Here is a 23690-nt window from a genome sequence, read left to right on the forward strand (position 1 = left end):
TTTATTAATTATACTTACTAAATATTACAGATTTTGAAAGAACTCAAATTAGTATAAAACCTTAAAATTTTGACAGACTATTTTTGATAGTTTTTGTACTACCTATCTTAAATGTTTTTAAGTCTATTCGGGTGCAAAAAACTAAGAAAAATTGTTTACTTAGATTATTGATCATGATCTTAGAATTGTAAAACGATGTAAAATTTTCTGGACAGTCTTCGTTCTGTCAAAAGTTAATAGTAAAAAAATCTATTTTTTTTAGTATTAAAACCTTCCGAGGGACAAATTTAGCCGAATTGGTCAAGCCATTTTCGAGTTATGCGCTTAGCAACATTCATTTTTATTTATGTAGATTTATTAATATTCTATTTAGATTCAAAAATAAATCCGCAAAATTTTCAACAATTTATTACGTTGGCAAAATAATATTACAAACACGAAGTTATAAAATTTTCAAAATTGAAATTGGTATCATTTTCAATTAGAATATTGTTCGTTATTTATTACAACTGTTTTTTCTAAGCCATCAATTAATAAATTGTTTTGATTGATTTTGATATAATAGGTACAGATTTCACTATATAACTACAATTCCATAAGCCCTTTTATAGCATAACAGTGGATAATTACAAAATTTATACAAGATCAAATGAATTTAAAACGCCATTAAAAGTTCATTAAAAAGTAAATATGTTACCAAGTAGAAACAAATCTGTTTTCGTGTTATATCTTTCAAAAACGTACAAATACATGCTGTAAATTATTACACAGGCCAATACAAATATTGTTATTGCAATAATCTTGTGTTTGAAGACAACCATAATATTTTTTATGAGGACGATCTGGTGAGTATGAGTTGACGACTTGGTTGATAGGAGTTGACGACTTGGTTGGTAAAAGTTGATGACTTGGTCGGGACGAAAGCAGGATTAGGTTCTGATTCGGAAAGTTTTAGATTGAGGTGGATTCTGTAAAAATAAATGTATTAAAATTTATTATATAATTTATTATTTTTGTTAACTTTTATAGATATAGGAACAGTTTGATCAGTAAAAGACCCTGGAATGTCTCTGCATATAATAAGATCCATCAACACAATTGTTCCCTGCAAAATAATTCTATCGATTAATTCTTCGATTATCCTAAGTGTTATCATCTCAAAATTTTATGTGCTTACATTTTGAACACCTCTAAAGTCTCATCGTTTCCCGTCTAAGCTTTGAGATTGACCCGCAGCGCTGTGCACGTTTGCTTGAGTTACTTGATTTGTGTAACATAATACCTACTTTTTTGACTAAAATATAATCTGGCATTACGTGCTGAATTTCACATAAAGATGTAAACATCATACTGGTCACAATGATTAACTTTTTTAATAAATCATTTCCATTGAATCAAATGGTTTGATTTAATGGAAAGTTAAAAAACCCACCGTGATTGAACAAAGGAAAAAAAATGGAAAGATAAAAATTCGCTTCCTAGGAATAATTAGAACATTTTATATGTTGACGAAAATATAATTTTCATGCTCCTAAATCTAGAAATAACATACTTTACGGTAAATATATAAAAGTGAAGAACCGTGAACACGTGGAAAACATAAACATTATTTTATTTATTGTCTATCTACTGTATATTTGAAGTCTAAAGAATTCAATATGTGACGAATCTAATTAGCGACCGCTATATTGTCTGTTTCATGCATCATGTGACTGAGTTACGTGGCGTTTATTGACATCTATACACATAAATAATATTGAAGTGCTTCTGTGATTTCAAAATCAGTTTTTTTTTTTTTAGTGAATATAGTTATTTACATGTTGATAAAACGAACAAACGGTTTTAAAATTTTGTATGTGTGTCTGTCCTCCTGTCAGTCTGTCTGTCTTTCTGTTTTTCCGGGATTCAGATCTTCGGAATGGCTGAACCGATTTTTATGTGACTTTGACTACAAAACAGAGAAACTGTGGTGAAACATATAGGCTACTTTTTATTCCAGAATTCCCGCGAAATCAGGATTGACGCGGGAAAAGCTTTTTCGTAAATTAAAGTTAATAAATAAATTAATTAACCGACCGGCTATTTAGATTTGAAGTAGCTAAACGTTTTCTATTAAATACGACAATTTTTGCGAGCAAATCTATACATCTATACTATATTATAAAGCTGAAAAGTTTGTTTGTTAGTTTGTTTAAACGCGCTAATCTCAGGAACTACTGGTTCGAATTGAAAAATTGTTTTTGCGTTAGATTGCCTATTTACCAAGGAAAGTTATAGGCATAATTTTTCCTCAAATTAACGCGAGTAAAACCGCGAGGTATAGTTAGATCGAAATAATATTGTAAAATAGAACAATTAGAGTTCACAATAGCATTATATGAAATTTAATATTACTTTGTTTTTTTTTTTCTCATATACTAGAATATAGGACACATTATATAATTCTCAATTTAAAGCTTACAATTTATAATATAATAATAATAATTAGATAAATAACATTAAACTAAAAAACCTTAAGTATATACATAATATAATAATTAAAAAATATTATTAAAAGGAGTCCCTTTAGGCAAGGTTCCGAAGATACTGGCAGCGTTCCCCCTTTGAATAGCTATACTAATTCTTTGTCCGAAGTAGCTGCCAGCTCTTCGGTCTCCTGTGACGTCGAATAACCTTTTCGATATTTCCTTAAAAAGTGTTATAGCACTAGGACCCCACGGACCAAGGGTCTCGACACCGAATGGGACAAAATCATATTCGGAGCCTAGACCCCTGTATTTGTCTGCTTTTGTTTTTTCCGCCGCTTCACAAGCCGCACCAGCACTTTTGTTGGTTCCATGTAGATGGGAAGGGGCCAGCGTGTCTGAACAGGTTGCATCCCATACCAGCACCCGGCCCATCTTCCATGGAATCAAACTCATACCGTCCGGTCTCTTGCCATCGTCTCTTGCAATACCAGTCGGTTCAAGTAGACTTGGCACGTTGACGGTGGCAAGGGACCGGCGTATGATATCGTTAAGTGCGGCATGTCGCGAGAAGCGGCCTGCACTTTTTATGCATGACAGACCGTGATGTCCTAGCTTATCGACATCACTGCCACAGGGACATTTATGAGGAGCGCAGACCGGAACCCCAAGCCGTAGACAGGTTGCGATTCGGAGCGTGTCAGGCTCAAGAAATGTTCCTGTATTTGTCGAAGGGTACGCGTGAAGCCAGTAGCCGGCCTCATGCGTACCCACGGCCAAAAGCCTAGCACGCGCCCAGCCTGTACTACAGCTTAAAAGATTTTCATAAGTCAATTTGCAGTTTATGTCGTCCCAGCTCCTCTGTGAATTTGGAGAAACTGGAAAATTTTGACCTGGGCATGCAATTAAGAAAGCGTTTCTAGCTTCTTCCAAACCAGCAATCTCAAAGTTTGAAGGGGATGCCCTTAAAATTTTACTTATGAGATTTGCTGAACTATGGACAGAAGATAGAAAGGATGGTAAAGCGACACTGGAAATTTTGCGAATCCCTAAACCACCATAACGGATAGGTAGGGATGCTTGGGTCCAAGATTGCTCGTTCAGTTGCATATTAAGAATCGATTCTAAGCTAATTTTGATTAAGTCGTCTACTTGTGTTAAAAGATCTGGGTGATTCCAAAAGGAGCAGCAACGGAGCGCATACGTAAATTTAGGGACGAAAAGACAATATTTTAAGATGCAAAGTGCATAATGTGGACTAATTTCAAGGAGACGGTCAACTGAATTTTGAAATTTAGTGAATGAATTATTAATATATTCAGAAATACATTCATCAAAAATTGGAGAACCTAAAAGGTAAAGCGAATTACTGTTAACTATTTTAATATTTGGAGCCAAAATATTAAATTTTTGTTTTACGCCATTTAAATTTAAGTCGCAGTTATTTATAAAAAGTTCGCATTTGCTAAAATTAAGTTCCAAACCTATGGCTTCAAATTTATTTTTGATTAAAAAAAGGTCCGAAAACACAGTATCCACATCACCTCCTAGGGTTCCGTCGTCCAAATACCAGACGTTGAATTTTGAATTTAGAATTTTAATTATCGGATTTATAGCTAAAATAAAAATTGCAGGCCCAAGGGGATCACCCTGTTGACAACCTACTTCCGAGGACAGTTCATTAGAACGATATAATAATTTTGTTGGGTCAGCGTAACTGAGAAGAAGATAATTGTATAATTCCGGTATATACTGTTTTATTTCTGCCAGCAGGGTATCCCTATTTACCGAATTGAAAGCATTTTTGACGTCAATTTTGAGCAACACGTCAGGCCGATCGTAAGTTAGGAAAGAGCGTAAGGCATGGACGACTGCCTCACAGCCTCCTTTTACACCGAAGCCTAACTGTACGGGTTCAAATTCCGAATTTAATTTTGGTAAAATATATCTAACAGCAATTTTGGAGGCCAGACGTCGAAGTGTTGATCCAACAGCAATCGGTCTCACCCCTCCGTCCTTTTTGGTGAGGGCGATGAGGTTCGCGCCGAAAAGAATGGGAACAATTTCTGGATTGACATTACCGGAATACATAAAATTGATTAATTTAGTGATCGAATTTACAAGTTGCTCACCTGCATCACCCACAGAATGCGATGTTAAGTCTTTCAAATGTTGGGGTGAGATTCCATCTAAACCTGCAGCCGAACCTGGTTTAAAAGATAAAATGGCACCCGTAACATCTTTGTTTTGAATTTGAAGGCATTCTTGCCTTGCTGTTGGTGGGTCTAGAAAAAATGGGTTTACTGGAGCTGGAGGGTGTTTTGTCCGTAAGGCCTGAAGGGTGTCAGGGGTATCTGGTGATAGCACGTCGTTGGAGAACAAAAGGCGAGCGGCACCTTTGAGATCTCCCTCACAGATTTTGTTTTCGATGACTTTGTTGCGATTACGAGGGGCATCATGCTTGATTGGAGGTGCGGGAGAAGGCGAGGAGCTTACAGCACAGTTATTCTTAATCTTTTGTGTCAACGATAAATTCGGTTCATCAGTTTTTATTATATGTAATGTGCTGTATGAGAATAAAAATAGGTTCTGCCAGTCTTGAGTACAATTGCTAATGTAACATTTCTGGATTAATTGTGACAAATGCTTAGCAACTGTTATTCGAGCTCCTCGAGGGATTCTTTTAGCTATGGGTATACTATTTTTCAAATGGCTGAGATATGTGTGGAAAGAAGTTGCATCGTTGGCTACATAAGTAGGCGCACGCGGAATAATGGGATGGATGTCTGAAGGTGAACTATTTTGGCTACATTTCCTGTGTGTTTTTGTAGTATGTATTTTGAGGCCTTTCAATGATTTGAATTTCTTGTTGCACTGTGTACATGTATGGGTCGTGTTCGACGTGCCATCACAAGATTGGGTCACGGACTGCATTTAAAACATTTAAATACATTCATAAAAAAAAGGAATAACTTAAAAACAAATTAAAAAAAACACAATAAAGTAACTTAAAATAAACACCGATTAAAAATAAAAATAATAAGTCTAAGTTAAAATATGACGGATGCTTGTTTAAATAACCAGGAGCGTCACAGAAAGGTCTTGCAATTGGATGTAGTCGAAGAGGCTTACAGACATTAATTTGTAAAACTCCATTCACTGTTTATTTCAATTCGCTTTTCTTTTTTTTTGCATTTGGGGTTGATTTCTTCTATAAATATTGTATTCGTTTTTAATTATTAAAGTTGATTTTCGGTTATGTCAAAAAATATAATTTGTTGGTGTTTTTCTGATTAAATCAAACATTCCAAAGCACTCTTTTTACACAGATAAATATATAATCTAAAACTTAGGATTTTTTATAACACTTTTACAACGTTTTTCAAACAATTTATAACGTTATTTTTAATTAAATCGTATAAAATATATAAGAGTATATTTATGTGACTTTGACAGTTTGACGATGTTTGTTGTTTGTTGTATGAAGTTATTTTCCACAAAGAATATTTTATGTCTACGAATATCACTATTATAATAATATTTGTTGACCAAAGGCTTACGGAGCCTGGATGTTTAATCAACTATTTGCACAGAATCGTTTAAATTAACTGTAGCTAACAGCTACAGCTGGGTGTTAACTTAACTTATAACCTAAAAGTGGGTTGTCTGGAAGAAATGGCTAAAGAGCCATAAGCCCACCCATTACAGGATACTACACAATAATATGTGTAACTATTATTAAAACTATATTTAATGTGTATTATGTAGTTGTGGCGTACACTAAAATATACATAAACTATGTTATGATAGAATTTGGTAATTACCTATAATTATAACTAAATAAAACGTTATTATTTAATTTATTTAATATATTAAAATACCACGCTAAAATATGCACACCTGCGCATTACGATATGTATACAAGTGTGATCAGTATAATACATACGTACTATAGTAATGACACACCTCAACACAGTCTACATTATTAGATTATATGTATATTTGGTATGTGTTTAAGCGTACTTAAAAATATTAAAAATAAATTATAAGTACTAGATGACCGACAATCTTGTTAGCGCCATTTTTTTCCGTTATTCTAACAACAAACACAAATAATAATTTTTTGTGAAGTAGTCAAGAAAAATATAAATATTATTTTTTCACTAATCACTTTATATGACAGACTTTACAATTAAAACTTTCAAATCTATACACTGGTAATTATTTAACTAACAATTTAACACTGCAGAATAATCTATTGAACTCTGAGCACAACATTTATACTAGTATACCCCACGCCATCCCTATCAACTCTCCTCTACTCACCTCATTCTTCACACCACTAGACTAGCGCCTCCTATCCAATACCCGCTCCTCAATTCACTTTACTTGTTACAAATTATACAATTTGGCGCGGCCGTTAAAAAGTTATATATTTATATAAATTATATGTTTCAAATAGACATTTAGTTATTTATTTAAACATTAAATAAATATTAGTTTTAAAAAAAACAAAAAAAAAAACATGCTTTTATAAATAAACCAAACTAAAAAAATGATATTATCCAAATTAGTGTATTATCATCGGTCCTCGATAAGTCTCCTAAGTTTAAAATAAATCTGAACATTTGAAGTGGATCAAAATGAAGTCCAAAGGAGTCGGTTACAACCATACATTTACAGGTGAAGCTAATAAAAAGCGTGTAAAAAGAGCAAATCGTAGAAAATTACCAAGTCGATTCTATTGAGAGCTCTTGTGACGTAGAAGTGACATCACAGTGAACCTATACATAGTAACGAGCGTCGAAATAGCATGTCGACAGGTCATATCTTGTGAATGAAAATAGCATTCTTGTTCTATAAGTTACGTCATGACAAACTTCACACGTTGGCTCATCTATAAATTAATAAATAAATGCTCTATACTTTATTACTCTTTCGATGTATTTATTATTATTAAATACGCCGTTATTCTATGATATTATATTGATGAGATATTATTTAGATTTTAATAATCTTTGTAAATAGATAAAAATGTTATCTACCTTAAGATGTCGTCTTTGATACATCATTTATTTCATTTAGGTACATGCCATCCGTTCGAAAATCTTGCGGAAAACTGGTTTCCTGACATTTAAATAATTTTGTTGACACAGAAAACCAGACTAAATGAATAATATTTATCAAATCAACTTTTAACAACAGATACTTTTTTTTTTAATTTGAAAATAATCTTTCACAAACTCCTGTCTTGCTTGCCTTTTGTCAAATATCATAAATTAAAATTATGCTTATCCTACAGACGATTTAAGGGTAAAAAATATAACTAATTATTAATCATTTCAAAGATTCCGCAATGCTTGAAGACAAAAGTCTTCGAGCAATGCGTACCGCCTGTGTTACGGAATGTGAAACGGAATACGGAGCCGAGATGTGGACGCTGACGAAGGGACTGGTCCACAAGTTTAAATTCGCTCAACGTGCAATGGAACGGGCTATGCCTGGGGTCCCTCTCAAAGATAGGATTAGAAATGAGACTATCCGCGAGAGGACGAAAGTAACCGACATAGCCAACAGAATTAGCAAGTTGAAGTGGCAGTGAGCTGGTCATCTGTGTCGCAGGACCGATGGCCGTGGGAGAAGACGGGGCCTGGAGTGGAGACCGCTCTTGGCAAACGCAGTGTGGGACGTCCTCCGGCCCGTTGGACCGACGATCCCTGGGAATCGCAGGCGGATATCATCCTTCGTCCTTCGGAAGTGGGATCGGGCCGCTGCCACGAGAGTGGGGCGCCAGAGGATACGGCGCTCCACACGCTGGCGCTCCACATGCGCCGCGTGGGTCTCGCAGCGGCGCATGCTTGCGGCAGTCCTTAGGCGGAATCTCTTACTGCCGAGCGTCGTAAAAGCCATGCTTGACAGTGAGATCGTGGCAGGCGGCGGTCTTCTTCTACGAAGAAGTAATGACGCAGAAGGAGGCCGCGGAGCGAGCCAGGGATAATGACGTCTCCGCTGACCCACTCCGGCACAGACGTACGGGGGAAAGGAGGAGACGGTTTGCCCACCTCGTAAAAATGGGGTCGCCGGCCGATAGTCGGGGGACTTCGACCGGCCGGACGACACGCTCCCACATTACATGGCTGAGGGGTGGCCTTCCAGTCAAAAGTTTTGAAGTAACATAAAAAAAATACAGTCGAATTGAGACCCTCCTCCTTTTTTGGAAGTCGGTTAAACAGGCATGGGCATTTGAGCCCGTGGATATTAATTTTTAAATAAAATAAAAATCCAAAAGAAAAATCCATAACAGTACGACTTTAAAAAATTGAGATTTACAAAAAAAATCGACTTTAAGTTACATCGACAAGTAATCAAATAAAAACTTCATTAACATATTCTAAGTTGATTAAATACGCAATTTAGGGATAACTCGAAAAAAAAAAACAAATCGTCAGATTTCGTTCGAATTTAAATAGGACTACATGACAAGTTCTCGAATAAAAAAGAATCTAAATCTTAACTTAAAAACAATAATAAAAAAAAACTTCGAATTGAAAAATTTCTTTATTTTAAAGACAGTTAAAAAACCCCGGAATACTAAGTAGAGCGTTTAATAAAAAAACCTTAGTTTATTTAGCATTAATTTATATTTATAATGTGTAATCCAGTATCGTTTCAATTTAATTTGCAAAATAAATAAATTGTACTTTCTTACGTGGGTAATTTACCATGACTAACTGCGACCCTCGTCAAGAGAAGTAACGAGGCATCAAACTACTAATGTAAATAAATATGTCTTAGCATTCGTTCGGGAAGCATCTTGCTCGATTTGAGATTGTTAAGAAAGAAGTGTATCTACTTCTGAACGTCGATAAAGATCAATGGAGTTATACAAAACTAGCTGCGCATCGTGGTTTTATCTTGGTAACTTCTAATTATTTGTAAATCCCTACTATAATATTATAAAAGTTTGTTTGTTGCGCTTTCACGCGAAAACTACTCAACCAATCACCATGAAACTTTGTACAAATATTCTTGGAGGTATTCGAAGTAACATAGGATACTTTTTATGAAAAAAATATATTTATTTTTCACAAAAATAAAAAAATGTCAAAAAATCTCAGTCTAGCTACTTCCACGCCATCTAGCTAAAAAATCTAGTAATGAAGTTCCAACCCTGAGTACAGTAATACCGTTGCACTGTATCCAATCCAACTGACTATAGTTTTAGCTGTTTGGGATTTTTCTATGTTTATTGTTATTTTTTTCTGTCATTATATATATATATATATATATATATATATATATATAAATATAATATTATTATATTATACTAGCTGACTCGGTAAAAAAAAATAGGGGTGGACTTAACATTTAGGGGGATAAAAAAAAGATGTTGTTCGATTCTCAGACCTACCCAATATGCACCCAAAATTTCATGAGAATCGGTCAAGCCGTTTCGGAAGAGTATAACAACAAACACCGCGACACGAGAATTTTATATACATATTAGATAAATTATAAACGTGAATAAACGTTTGCTTGCACGCTTTCACTACTTAAGCGATCACCATGAAACTTTGTACACATATTCTTGAAGGTATTAGAAGTAACATTAATAATAACATAACGTACTTTTTATTTAAAAAAAAAACAATGCGAGCGAAGCCGCGGTAAAAGCTAGTTTAGTAATAAAAGTTGCCTGTGTGTTATTCTGGATAACCAGCTATCTGCAAATTAGGTTTATTCCCAATCCGTTTAAATGTTCTAGCTTGATTGGCTTACAAACGTTTACACAAAATTCTATTCATCAACTTTCATATTTATAGTAAAATCGTATAGCCACAGTTTTTAACCCACTTCAAAAAAGGAGGAGTTTCTCAATTCGACTGTATTTTTATATATATGTCAACCACATAAATTTTTACTAACCTGAGTGTACCAATTTTGGAAATTCTTTTTGTATACAAAACCTGGTAATTATCATGGGGTCCCATTTAAATGAGCTCTCACTAGTATTTTTCGAGTTATTCCTAATATTGGGTATTTTAATTGACAATTTTTTCGTCGACCTGCATTGTTCTACTTGTCGATAAATTAAAGTTGAATTTTTTACGTTTGCAAGCAAATACAATTAAGATACATACGTACATTAAACCTACATACCACATTATGTTGTACACTAATTACATAGTGTTTTTATTACATTTTAATATTCCCTATCCTTAATCAAATATATTATATACTAGCTGTGTCAGCGACTTCGTCCGCGTGGAATATAACAAAAATTTATTGTTCAGTTCTAGAGTTATAAAATAAATACATTTTGAACAGCTATCTGCTAGTGAAATTCCGTCAAAATCGGTGCAGCCGTTTTAGAGATTAGCCGGAACAAACAAACAGACAGACAGACAAAAATTGTAAAAAATGTTATTTTGGTATATGTACCGTGTATACATCCATGTGCATTTAGTTAAAAGGTTATTTTAATATTACAAACAGACGCTCCAATTTTATTTATTTGTATAGATGTCAAAAATAATACATCGTGAGAATACACTTTAACGAGTTTGTTAATTATAAGTTAAAATATTTCTTTATTAAATTAAATTCAACGTATTAAAGTCAACGTATGATTTCCTGTTACGGCCTAAATTTAAATGAGATTTTATGAGATATTAATAGTCCCTCCTACGGTTACATATTTATAAATGCCTGCGTACTCCAATATTGAATAGCAAAATCAACGCTTTTCACAAAATTTCCACAATTGAAGCACCCATACTTAAGAATATGTAAGGAAACTTTGTCCTGTATTTTTCCCATGTTGAGTTACAGTAGTATCCTTAGGATCAAGCATTTCAATGGAATTCCTTGAAATATTTTTATAAAACGTTATACCACTTATAAGACGCAGCAACAAACCTAGAGACACATACGCAACAGACGCAACTTGAAGTGAAACCACGTTTAGGCAAACGCAGTGTGGGTCGTCCTCCAATTTGACCAACGATTTCAGGACCGCCGGCTGAGTCTGGGGAACTTGGAGAAGCCTATGTCTAGCAACGGATTGCGGTAGCTTGAAGCGAGCAAGAAATATTTACGATTATATTATACACGTTCTAAGATATAGAAAAAATTATATATAGCGTGTTATGTTGGATAAAAAGACTCTTAATAAATAAAATCACTGCTATTTATATAGGTACACAGAACATACCTACAACTGAGATACAAATATCCAAATAAATGCAAATAAACTGGTAGATAAGTTAAGATTTCCAAGAAGGGACACGAATTCAATGATAGCCAACATAGATCATACAATCAATATCAAACTTTAATGTATGTTATAATTTTAAGGTATATTTGCTCAATAAATAAAAAAAAAATAACGTTTAAAAACTACAAGATTTATATATCCTTGACTATACGTACATAATTATGTATAGGTAGTACTTAGTAGTTTTTATTATGTATAACCATATTTATTATATATGTGACTTATAAGATAGTTTACTTAACTATATAAGTACTTTAACGATAGCTTTAATAAGCATTATTAACTCCTAACTAATTACTGTAACAATGGTTTTTCTTCTTGCTTCTAGTGAACTGTTTTTTTTTTCATCTAGATTTGAAAATTCATGACACGGACTCTGAGAGTAGTGTATCGGTGTTAAAATTGTATTGTAGTAAAAATTTATTTGGTAATACGTTCTTGATTCAAAAGTCTTAATCTATTATATAATCTAATTCTTGCTATATCCAACGATAATTATAGTGAAAATTATTTTCATTTTAAATTTAGTAACTTATTCACTGACTTTAAAAAAAGGGGTTAGATATTTTTTATCTAAATTTATATCACAGACAAGCGATTCAAGAGCATCGAGAAGTTCAACAGAGGACTAAAATCCAGTCAAAAACTGGCGGCTGTTTTTGCGTTGATTGAATTTCAGTCCGGCATTAGCTCCCAATTGGTAATTAAGAACATTCCTTTTAGAAAGCGTCTAGGCTTACAGTATACCAAACCAAGTACCAAATATCGCTTACTAAAATCAATTAAACAAGCTAATTTTGAAAAATCCAAGGTTATTACCACGCTAAAAAACCTATTGACTGATTATAATTATGATAATAAAGTTATCTATAGACGATGGATCAATAATATAAGCGCTAATTTCTTACCATGCCTAAAATCATATCAGCCAGGACTTAGAGGAACTTGAAGGAAACGTGAGATGCAAAGGCCCTATAAATTACAGGAAATCAACGCGATACCAGTAAGTTTTATTAAAATCCAATTCACGTAAAGAATCAATTGCTAGAAGTAAAGTACACACAGATAACAACATATCAATTGATGAACTGAAATACAGTCCGATTAAATCCGCTTATCGAAACAGCCAAATTACATAAAATAGTTTCCCGCAAAAGTCGGATTTACATTTTTCTTCTACTTCACCCGATTTCAAGTCATTAGAGAAAGGAAGCAAAAATGTCTGTAATTTATTATTGGAAATTTTGAAAAACAAGTTATTATCGATATAAGCTTGGTTCCTTTGTTAAAAAAGCATTAATTCATAAGCAAAACGAATCGTTTCATGAAATATAGGAACTGGACTTAATTACAAAAGTCCATCGCGTATGTAACTGTATTGGGCTTTGACACCCGCCGGAATAATGAATTTTATTTTTATTGTATTATCGTAATCATAATATTTCATGTAACTTCTGAATAAAGCCTTTACCTATTATATATATTATTAATAAATCACAAAAGCGAAGGAACAAACAATATATACCTAACAATAACCTCGGAGTTTAACGTGCAAAAAATATATTTCTTATTTATAATATTTGTATGGAGACCAAAATTTTTAGCACCAGAACGATAATTAGTACTAGTAAGAAAGTTATCTTAATCGTTCAAGATCAAAATATTTAACCTAAGTACCAACGTACGCCATATTATATTTAATTACCAATTTTTTTTTAACGTTTACGCGAATATCGCTCATTATAATGAAACAACTTTTTCGAATTTTTTTGCGGTTTATAAGGTTTTTTACCCCATCCGTGACTATGGTTGCTGTAAAGTATCCGAAACGTCGGTCATGTAAAAAACTTAATAAGCCGCGATAAAATCCGAAAAAGTTGTTTCATTTTAACTAACAATCTCAACGACACTTATTCACCCTAGTGTCTCTTCTACTTTCTATCCTACGTAACATTGGCGAAATCGACTGTGCTACTCTGATACAAATAAAAGCCAATAAACCCGAGAACTGAATTGAACCTAACACAAGAAGATAAGCCCGACTTTAATTTTTTTCAATTAAAATATTGTTGCTCTTTTTAATGTAGATTTATTAAATAAATAGTAATTTTTAGAAAAACAAATCAATCAATCTCTCGTGTTTTCTCAGTTCTACGCGACATCGGCGTAATTATTTGTAACATTTAGGACATTGAAAATCCATTACACCAAATGAATGAATGAACCAAACACATGAATGAACAAATACTTTAAAGATAAAAAATAATCGTTTCACTGACAAAGCGAAAATCCAGATGCGCCATTTGAAAAAAAATGAAATTTAATATACTGACGAGAAAAATGTGAATGAAGATAGCACTGTATTAAGCTGTACTAAAACTGCCTATAAATTTTTCACGTCTAAGCAAATAGTCCTTCATCCTATATAAAAGAAAGTTCTGAGCTGAACCTGGTTCATTTGTCTACTGCGAGTTAGAAGATAATAATAATGACCTATAAGAGTTACGATTACTCTCGTGTTGGTGATAACAAATTAGAATGATACTTCTACATCGCAACATTATGTACATATAAGAACCTTAGCTAAGTTTAACACCTTAATGCTCTAGTACACATAACAGACTGTCTAACACTGAAGGTCAGTTCTATCTCAGAAGTATTAAAAATAGCCTTGGAATGTGATAAGCCAATTACAATCTTACAATGTCATCAGAAAGACTTCTATTCATTTAAAACTTTTTATATTTGCTTACAAACTCTTTTCTTACTAGAATATTATAATTTTTACTAAGTATGTACCTAATTGTGTTTGCTCGCAAACGAAAAAAAAAAAGACTTCAATTACATCAACAAGTTTTTCAAAAAAACATTTTATTTTATAAATTTCCCAGTTAGTAATGGAACAACAAAACATTCTTCATATCACATAAACAAAACATGTTATTTAGGGCCTTTTCCCCCAGTTGTAGATAACTCTATTTGACAGTATCCAAGATAAAAGTTTTTGGTATTTTCTTCTTTTTTACCATCAAATTCCTCTTTATTTATTACTAGCTACTGCCAGCAACTTGAAAAAATACCTCGATTTTGTAACAGTCTTTATTAGTGCTCCATTACTATTGATCTAAGCGCGATGATATAAAGCCTATAGTCTTCTTCGATAAATGGGCTATCTAAGACTGAAAGTATTTTTCAAATCGGTCTAGTAGTTCCTGAGATTAGCGACTTCAAACAAACAAACAAACTCTTCAGCATTATAATATTAGTATAGATCTATTTGCAAATGTGAATCTCAAAGTTGTAGTTTATTAATTGAAGAGAAACAAGTCATAATGACCTATTCATCATCCTGCTGTTAAAGTCTATTTGAAACTTATTTGTAGGATAAACTTTATCCACAGCTGTAAACCAGCCCTAAATTAAAGTATTCATTTCTCAAATATAAATATGAAATTATTTAAATACAATAGATTACAAGTTATTAGAAAATTCTAGGTACATGAAAAACAAGGAAAAAGTCAGTTATGTTATCATATAATACATATATAAATACCTAAGTATTTTACTACTTATATTTTAAATAATGTAATTAGTCATCTGAATGATGGCATTTTTTACATTTACCAACTAAAAATAAATAGGAAATAATTTCTTTATTTAACTTTAGTGATGTGGTAGGTATTTGGGACTCGGCATTGTTAACAAATTTTATCAAATCACGAGTTTCGGTTTCATATTTGTTGTACTGTAATATATAATGTATATAACAAACAATATATAATTCAATGCTTACCTAACATGATATAAAATGATGATTTTATTCTTAGAGTACTGGGGGTCAAAGCTAGGTTCGAGTGTATATAGAGAAAATTAATTTTCCACATTGTGAGACATCAGTACATATATTTTATTGACTTGAAAATATATGTGTATATATTATTTACATATTATACATATTGGCAATTTTATTGGTAGAATACTGGGGGAATAAGCTCTACTTGCATGATATAGGGGTTATGATCTTTTCCATAAATCAGAAACAGGTTGATACTATTCTAATGAAATAGTTCTCGGCAAAATTATGAAGGGGTGTAATGTCGGAGTTTTCATCTTACTTACATAAAAATATAATGCGAAGCGAATTTTTCCTTAGATGAGATAAAATTATTTATTTTTATAGCTATTGCTATTTTCTAGAACAAAAGTACATACATTGGCTACTTAATAGGATTATAATATAAAAATCATAATTTTTACAATTAAAAAATATGCATTTGCATTATTGTGTTAAATGTACCTTACTTTTTTTTATATAACACAAATAATTATTAAACTCCATATACATATAATAATTATATAACCAAATTATATTAAAAGTGAATATAATCAATTACAGATTAAAATTTAATTTAATCTATGATAAATAACTCTTGTTTATTATATAACTATGTTTTATTATAAGTGTACATTTAATTCCTTGACCATGATTTAAATTTATAGAAACAGAAAGTATGTAATTTTATCTACATACATATATTAAACATCTCAAAACAGTTTATTTTTAGTATTTTTTTTCCTATTTTTTTAATAACAAAAATATTTATTGTTTAATGACGCGACCGCCCTTGGCTTAATAATGTTATTTCCCATATTAAACTTAATTAGTCAAAACATTTTATTATTTTAGTTCTATTTTATTGTCCTAAATATTTCTCTTTTCTTATGGTTTTTATTTTATTTTTTAAATATTTTGCTTAGTTCATTATAATATTATGATTATAAACACATGATGACAGAACAATATTATCCCCCACTAAGGGCAGATCTAAATATAGAACGATGCAGACTAAACTGCAATGTTTACGTTTTACAACTGATAAATAAACATAATTAAAGTTTTACTAACCTTTTAAATCATTTGTTCCAGCTTCAGAAGAACTTGCGCCAAAACTAGATCAAATTTCCACACAAAAACCAATCAGTTTATAAAACACACTGTCTGTCTTCGATAAAATGAACTATTATTGAAATATATTTATTCCCGTAACGTATATTCAACTTTATAAAAATTTAACAGTAAGTTTCAGTTATTTAAAAATATTAAAAACATAAGAAAAAATGGTGAAAGTGCGAAAATGATGACAGAAAACACGGAAAATCCTTTGACCGATCACCTTCTACCGCAAACCGCAATCTCCAACTGACATTAGTTAGACTGACATTTAGTGGAGTCAGACTCAATGTTACTATCTTGTGCTATCAATTTGCATGACTTTAATATTGAATAAATAAATAATTAAAGTAATAGGAAAAATTTTTGTGTTTTAATTTGGGTTTTAAATAAAATATATTCAATATACTTGTCTTTATGGATTGTAATAAGTTAAATTAAATGATTTAATTTAATAATATTATAATTTTTTAAATACTAATGGCTAAATATTATTTGTGAAACGCTTACGATTATTATTATTGCAGGCTATATATAAAGATATCTTTTAATATGGGAAAATAGGCAGTTCTAGCAACACAGTATTTTACGCGAAACGTTTCATTTCAAGCATTCATTTGAGATTCTTTTTAACCGACTACAATAACAGAGGAGATTACTCAATTCTACCGTGTATATATTTTAATTATAATATTATTAGTTCTTTTTTCTTGGAAAGGAGATATTCTAGTGTGGTACCATGATAAAGAAACCAGGATCTGATGATGGGATCCCAGAGAAATTGAGGGAAACCCTCTAAAATCTACGTAACTTTTTACTGGATGTACCGATATTTGTTTTTTTTTTTTTTTTTGAAGTTTCTAATAAAAAAGAAAACATCCAAATCGGTAGAAAAAATTAAATTTCATCGAGATCTGATTACAACTTTTAGAGTAATCTTTGATAATGCGTATTTACTGGACTATTTTCTCGTCTACCTACGATGTGTTACTTGTCGATGTAATTGAAGTCAGTTTTTTTTTGTTTTCCAGCAAACACAATTATTATAAAATATTAAAACCCCAGTTAATTACTACTGTATGCGTAATATTTTATTTCCAGAAATAATGAAAAAGTCCGTATGTACTAACTGTATGAGTTTCGTTTACTATTAAATTTTATATACTTCATTAATATTATTTATAATTTCTGCAATACTAACGGTATTATGTAATACCTACTCATTAAAATATTTCTATTGATATTCCCGTAGATAATTGACTACGATTTAGCCTGGAACATCCCACTGCTGAGAATAGGCTTTTCTGTCTATGTAAGAGAAGGGTGGGAGCTTAATCGACCACGCTCATTGTTCCACTGCAGGGAGGCAAATATATTACCTATATAAGTAATATAATCGCTATCAGGTGTCTATGATAGCAACTGAGACCGACAGCTTTATGCTCTCCGAGGCAAAGTGTGGAGAGGCAAGGATAGACAACAAGATCGAAAGTAAATATTTAAGGTATAAATCGAAATCGAACCCAGGACCTCCGGTGCTTAGGCGACACATGGCTACACATGGCTCAGCGGTCGTCATTCGTCATGAATCTATTATAAGTATATAGTTCGATGGATTCTACAATACTCATATTGTCAGAATACAATCCATCGAATTGTAAAATAACAATTGTTTCAAATAAGTAAACAAATATTACATTGTATTAGGTTATAAACGTGCGACCAGGGCAAGTGAAAAGAATGTGCTCCGTGCCGTGGGAGCAGACGGCTGGCGCCAAATGAAGAATATGATATAACTGATATGTATAAAAGTTTTGTGACAGTTCACGTTGGACAATCACGGTTTGATATAAATATATATTTAGATGGTTATAACTATAGTTAAATAAATAACGATAATAATAGTGTTCACAACGGTAGGTGAAACAATTTTTACCTAAAGTGTAGTAAATACTTAAACTAATTGGGTTAAAATAAATAAATAAAGAATGGCAAATATAAAATATTTATTTTATTTTCTTTTTCTCTAATAATTTGTCTCACGTTATCCACTTCGATATAATTTCCGTAGTATTTTCTTTATCTGGATTTATATCGACAGTAATAAGTGTATAAAGAGGATGCAGCGTGACCGAATCCACTTTGTACTTCAAACTTGATAACCCTTCTTTTTTGAAACGTTCCGTCTTGGTAGCCAATAGGAAAAACCTAAAAATACACTCATTGATTTTTTTTGAATACCAAGTTGATTAACCAGCCCGTGCTAGTATGGTGTGATGTGTTTGTCACAATGCTTTATTATTATATTTCAGAAATTCAAAAAATAAATAAATTGTACTAGTGTATCTTAAGTTCCCAATATCATCATCACTTCAGCCTATCGCATTCCACTGCTGGATATAGACCTCCACAAGTTCGCGCCAAAAGTGGCGTGAACTCATGTGTTTTGCCCATAGTCACCACGCTGGGCAGGCGGGTTAGTGACCGCAGGGCTGGGTTTGTCGCACAGAAGACACTGGTGCCGTCTTCAGCCTGTGAATTTCAAAGTCAGTAGTTGAATGGTTATCCTGCCTTTGGTCGGCTTTTTAAGTTCCAAGTTGGTATTGGAACTGTGTTATCCCTTAGTCGCCTCTTCCGACACTCACGAGAAGAGAAGGGGTGGCTATATTCTTTACTGCCATAACCACACAGCCTACAGTTACCAATATACGACGAACTAATCTTTCCTATCTGTACCTAGCCGTAAACATATAACTCATATAGATATCTATTGTGGAACGATAGATTTAAGCTTTTCCTGCATCAATTACCCCAGAAGTGTGACAGACCCATTAAAATCGATTTTTTGTTATATCGTAATTAATGCTTCCTAATAATCTATATAAATTAGAGTGTCTGTTTGTAATATTAACCGCTTTTTACTAATTTACACGGTACATATACCAAAATAACATTTTTTAGAATTTTTGTCTATCTGTCTGTCTGTCTGTTTGTTCCGGCTAATCTCTGAAACGGCTGGACCAATTTTGACGGGACTTTTACTGGTAGATAGCTTATGTAATAAAGAGTAATTTAGGCTACATTTATTTTAGAAATTTATTAATTTCATAACTCTGCGAACTGAACTATATGTAACCTTTTTGTTAAATTCCACGCGGACGAAGTCGCGGGTACAGCTAATAAATACATAAATAAAAATTACAGATAACAAATTTAGACGAACTTTATCACATCGACTGTCAATAAGTCGTTACTCCATAAGTTGTCCCTTAACTATAAAGTAGATACTTAACTCAATCACCATTCATACCACAGAAAAATAGTATAATGGTATAATAATGGTAAATAAAACATTCTGGTATAAAGGTGTTTTAAAAACTTCTTTCAGTATTTTTTTTTATTGCATAATTTTTTGTAAAGTTAGTCAGAGATATACGATCGTTACTTCTATCTTCGTTTCCTGGCAAATGTTTGTTTAGGCAATATAAATGTTTAATACTTAATTTAGAACCAAATCCGCAATAGAATAACATTTAAACTCCAATTCTTTTCCCTATTGAGTAAAGAGATATTTGCCAAGTTATCAGATACAGTAAAAGACAAATGTATTTTTAACATACCGAAGTGGATTCGGAGACTGTGCCGAATGCTCTAATGACGTGTAACGGCCAATCGTTTTGCTATTTCTCACTACTGGTAAACCTGAAGCTCGGATTCTACGACAGAAGATTTTTTAAGTAATATGAGAACTACTTATTTTGCATTGGTTAATATTTATGATTTTTTGAAGTGGCACTTTTTTAGCGCATGAGGGTAAAATTTGTACGGATGAAACGGCAACGTTTTGATGAAATGGCAACGTTTTGATGAAACGGCAACGTTTTTGTCGATGGCGCTAGAACGGAAATCTAAAGCTTTAGATTTGTATAAATATAAACGAGACTTAAAAATTAGTTTGCCAAAGAAGTTTCACTTCCGACATGTGTACTTTATATTTTTTTGCGAATATAATGTATAAATGAGTATGGTTATGATGAGGCTAAAAAACGAAATTAGACAAAAATGTAATTTCCAAAATTGTAATTACGCACTATCATGTAAAATACAACATACCTCCAGAACAAGTCGTTGTCTTCTCCCCCCCATCCCCAATACAAGTTTGAATACCCATTAACCATTTCGAATTGTTTGACATCCATCGCAGCTACTCCACCAAAAAGAGACCGGAATTTTGGACTAAAAATACATGGTAACTTATATGAAAAAAAATTATTAAAAATTCCCGATTTCACAGAGATTAGTATTTGTGATTACTATTCCAGTACTGTGAAATGTAAAGTGTTCTTAAATAGCCTGTAAAACTTTTAGATAAAGTACTTCTTTAATGGTGAATTTGGCGATATTTGGCGTCTTTAGTTAATACATCTCTACAACCAAAGTTTTTTATTTAGATTATAAGTATATAATATGTACAACTATTAATATACAAATATAAGTAGGTACAGTTAATTATTTGCGATTTGTTGGTGCAGTGGTCACTGTAACTGACTGATGCGCTAGCTGTCACGGGTTCGATTCCTGTCCCTTCCTTGTCTGAGCTTTTGTACTCTTTTCTATGTTTCCACACATGATATACATCCTCTTGGGACTGTTGGACTTTGTTGAAGTGAAACTTCTTTAGAATCGTTGTCATTTGAAACTTGATGAAACGAAAATGCGTCACGATAAAGAAACAAACACATAAACGTATAGGATAGAACGAGATAGAATACATTACACAGTGTTTTATATCATCAGTGAAAAAATATTCGTAGGCTACTTTTCAGAAATTTCACTTCTGTGTGAATTGCACACACATACGCAACACGCACACTTTTTTATTATTTATACATATAATTACTTGGTAACTTCCACAACAGTCGCGAACATATGCTGAGGCCATGTCGGGCAAGAGTACAGGATCCTGTCGTCCAATGGTAACAGATCCACATCATGAAATATCACGCAACGCCATTTCCCGAATTTCTTCATTTCGAGGAAGCCTGCGTTAAAAATCTTTCCTCTGTTGAAATTATCTGTACCTTAAACATTAGTATCATACATTACGATATTGAAACGCAGTAAGTTCCACAGATAAGGGTTAATTACAGCATTTTATCGAATATAAAAATTGCAATAGTATAGTGTATTAAAAGTTTGAATAAACGCCGATTGTTGCGACTTATAAAGCCATCGATTTTGTTTGTTATCATATATTATTTCTTTCCGGTTTTCATGTTTGTCCATGTGGGTAAGTAATGATCGCTATCAGGTATTTATGATATAACAAACGGGACCGACAGCTTATTCGGGGCACGATGTGGAGACATATAAGGGTATTTTTGAATCTATTATATAAAATTCTCGTGTCGCGGTTTTTGTAGTTAAACTCCTCCGAAACGGCTTGACCAATTCTCGTGAAATTTTGCGTGCATATTGAGTAGGTCTAAGAATCAAACAACATCTATTTTTCATCCCCCTAAATGTTAAGGGTAGTCCACCCCTAAATTGTTATTTTTTATTTTTAGATAAATTACTTATTTTTTATTTTGTTATGATTTGGCGTTGAAAAATACATACAACCCTAAATTTTCACCCTTCTACCACCAACCCCTATTTTTAAATAGGATTTAGCGGCAAGAGTAATAATATAAAATTCTATACTCACCTTTTTGCTCAATAACAAATATCATGTACTCCAGTTTCTGTTTTATAAGAAAAGCATGAATGTTGTACATAAATACCATTAAATTCTTTTCACGATTCCTGTAGAAAAACGTAAGATTAAACTATTATCTGACAAGCTGTTATGGTTGCAATTTGTCATAAAGACAAATAGGCCAAAGACTGAACCTACTGTACAGTATTAAAGAAAATAGCAAAGAAAAGTAAAAAGGAAAAAGCAAGAACTATTTTTACATAGATTTATTTCACCTGTTCTTGTAATGATGTGATTGTATAGCTCACATTTAACCTTTGCGTAAAATCTGTATTATAACGTCGATGATAAATAGGATTCTTATAGAGCGACTTTCACGTAAACTGCACTTTCAATAATTGTGTTTGCTCGCAAACGAAAAAAAACCGACTTCAATTACATCGACGAGTAATACAACGTAGATCGACGAAAAAATAGTCAAGTAACTACGCGTTATCAAACATTACTCAAAAAGTAATGATCAGATCTCGATAAAATTTATATGTGACCACATGATAAACATCAGCTTTCGATTAAATCAAAAATTATCAAAATCGGTATACCCATTAAAAAGTTATTGTGGATTTTCGAGAGTTTGCCGCGATTTCTCTGGGATCCATCATCAGATCGTAGTTTCCTTATCATGGTACCAAACTAGGGATATCCTCTTTCCAACAAAAAAAGAATTATCAAAATCGGTACATATATTAGAAAGTTATGCGGTATAATACAACGTGGGTCGACGAAAAAAGCGTCAAGTAAAAACGTATTATTAGATATAGCTCGAAAAGTAGTTGTTAGATCTCAAATAAATTTAAATGGGACCAATTGACACACACCACCTTTCGATTAAAACAAAAAAAAATACAGTCGAATTGAGAACCTCCTCCTTTTTTGGAAGTCGGTTAAAAAGATCAAAGCTTGGGTGTAAGAAAAAAAAAACAGTTTTTCGTGAGGACATAATTTTTATTATATATTTAAGAGACAACATATATGATATGCGAGATATCAGATCAACATTTTGCAAAGGGACTCACAAAACTATTTTTTCAGTATAGCTTTTAGATTTCAAATTTAAAATTAAAATTTTACGTATAGTTTACCAAATTAAATTAAAAAACCATAGGAGACAATGAAGTTGACGTACCGAATATTTGATGACAATTAAAAATTAAATAAGAGATTGTTAAGATTGGGTAACTGTATTAAAAAATCTAAATACAATTACAGCAAATCAAACCGAATTAACTTATTTAATGT

General features: G+C 32.4%; 1 protein-coding gene and 1 long non-coding RNA gene across 2 annotated transcripts; both read right to left on the minus strand.

Moving 5' to 3' along the window:
* Positions 1 to 522: 522 nt before the first annotated feature.
* Positions 523 to 6429, minus strand: LOC123660701. Its single transcript, XR_006744234.1, has 2 exons — positions 6366 to 6429; positions 523 to 968 (listed from the first exon to the last, which is right to left on the minus strand). It is a non-coding gene; the product is annotated as an uncharacterized LOC123660701 (long non-coding RNA).
* A 12253-nt stretch (positions 6430 to 18682) lies between these two features.
* On the minus strand, positions 18683 to 22616 carry LOC123660488 (beta-1,4-N-acetylgalactosaminyltransferase bre-4-like). Its single transcript, XM_045595554.1, has 5 exons — positions 22401 to 22616; positions 21594 to 21774; positions 20807 to 20929; positions 20314 to 20409; positions 18683 to 18901 (listed from the first exon to the last, which is right to left on the minus strand). The coding sequence occupies exons 1-5, from the start codon at positions 22477 to 22479 to the stop codon at positions 18733 to 18735; spliced, it is 648 nt and encodes a 215-aa protein (XP_045451510.1). The 5' UTR covers positions 22480 to 22616; the 3' UTR covers positions 18683 to 18732.
* Positions 22617 to 23690: the final 1074 nt, after the last annotated feature.

Source organism: Melitaea cinxia, chromosome 15, assembly GCF_905220565.1.
Source record: "Melitaea cinxia chromosome 15, ilMelCinx1.1, whole genome shotgun sequence".
NCBI lineage: Eukaryota > Metazoa > Arthropoda > Insecta > Lepidoptera > Nymphalidae > Melitaea > Melitaea cinxia.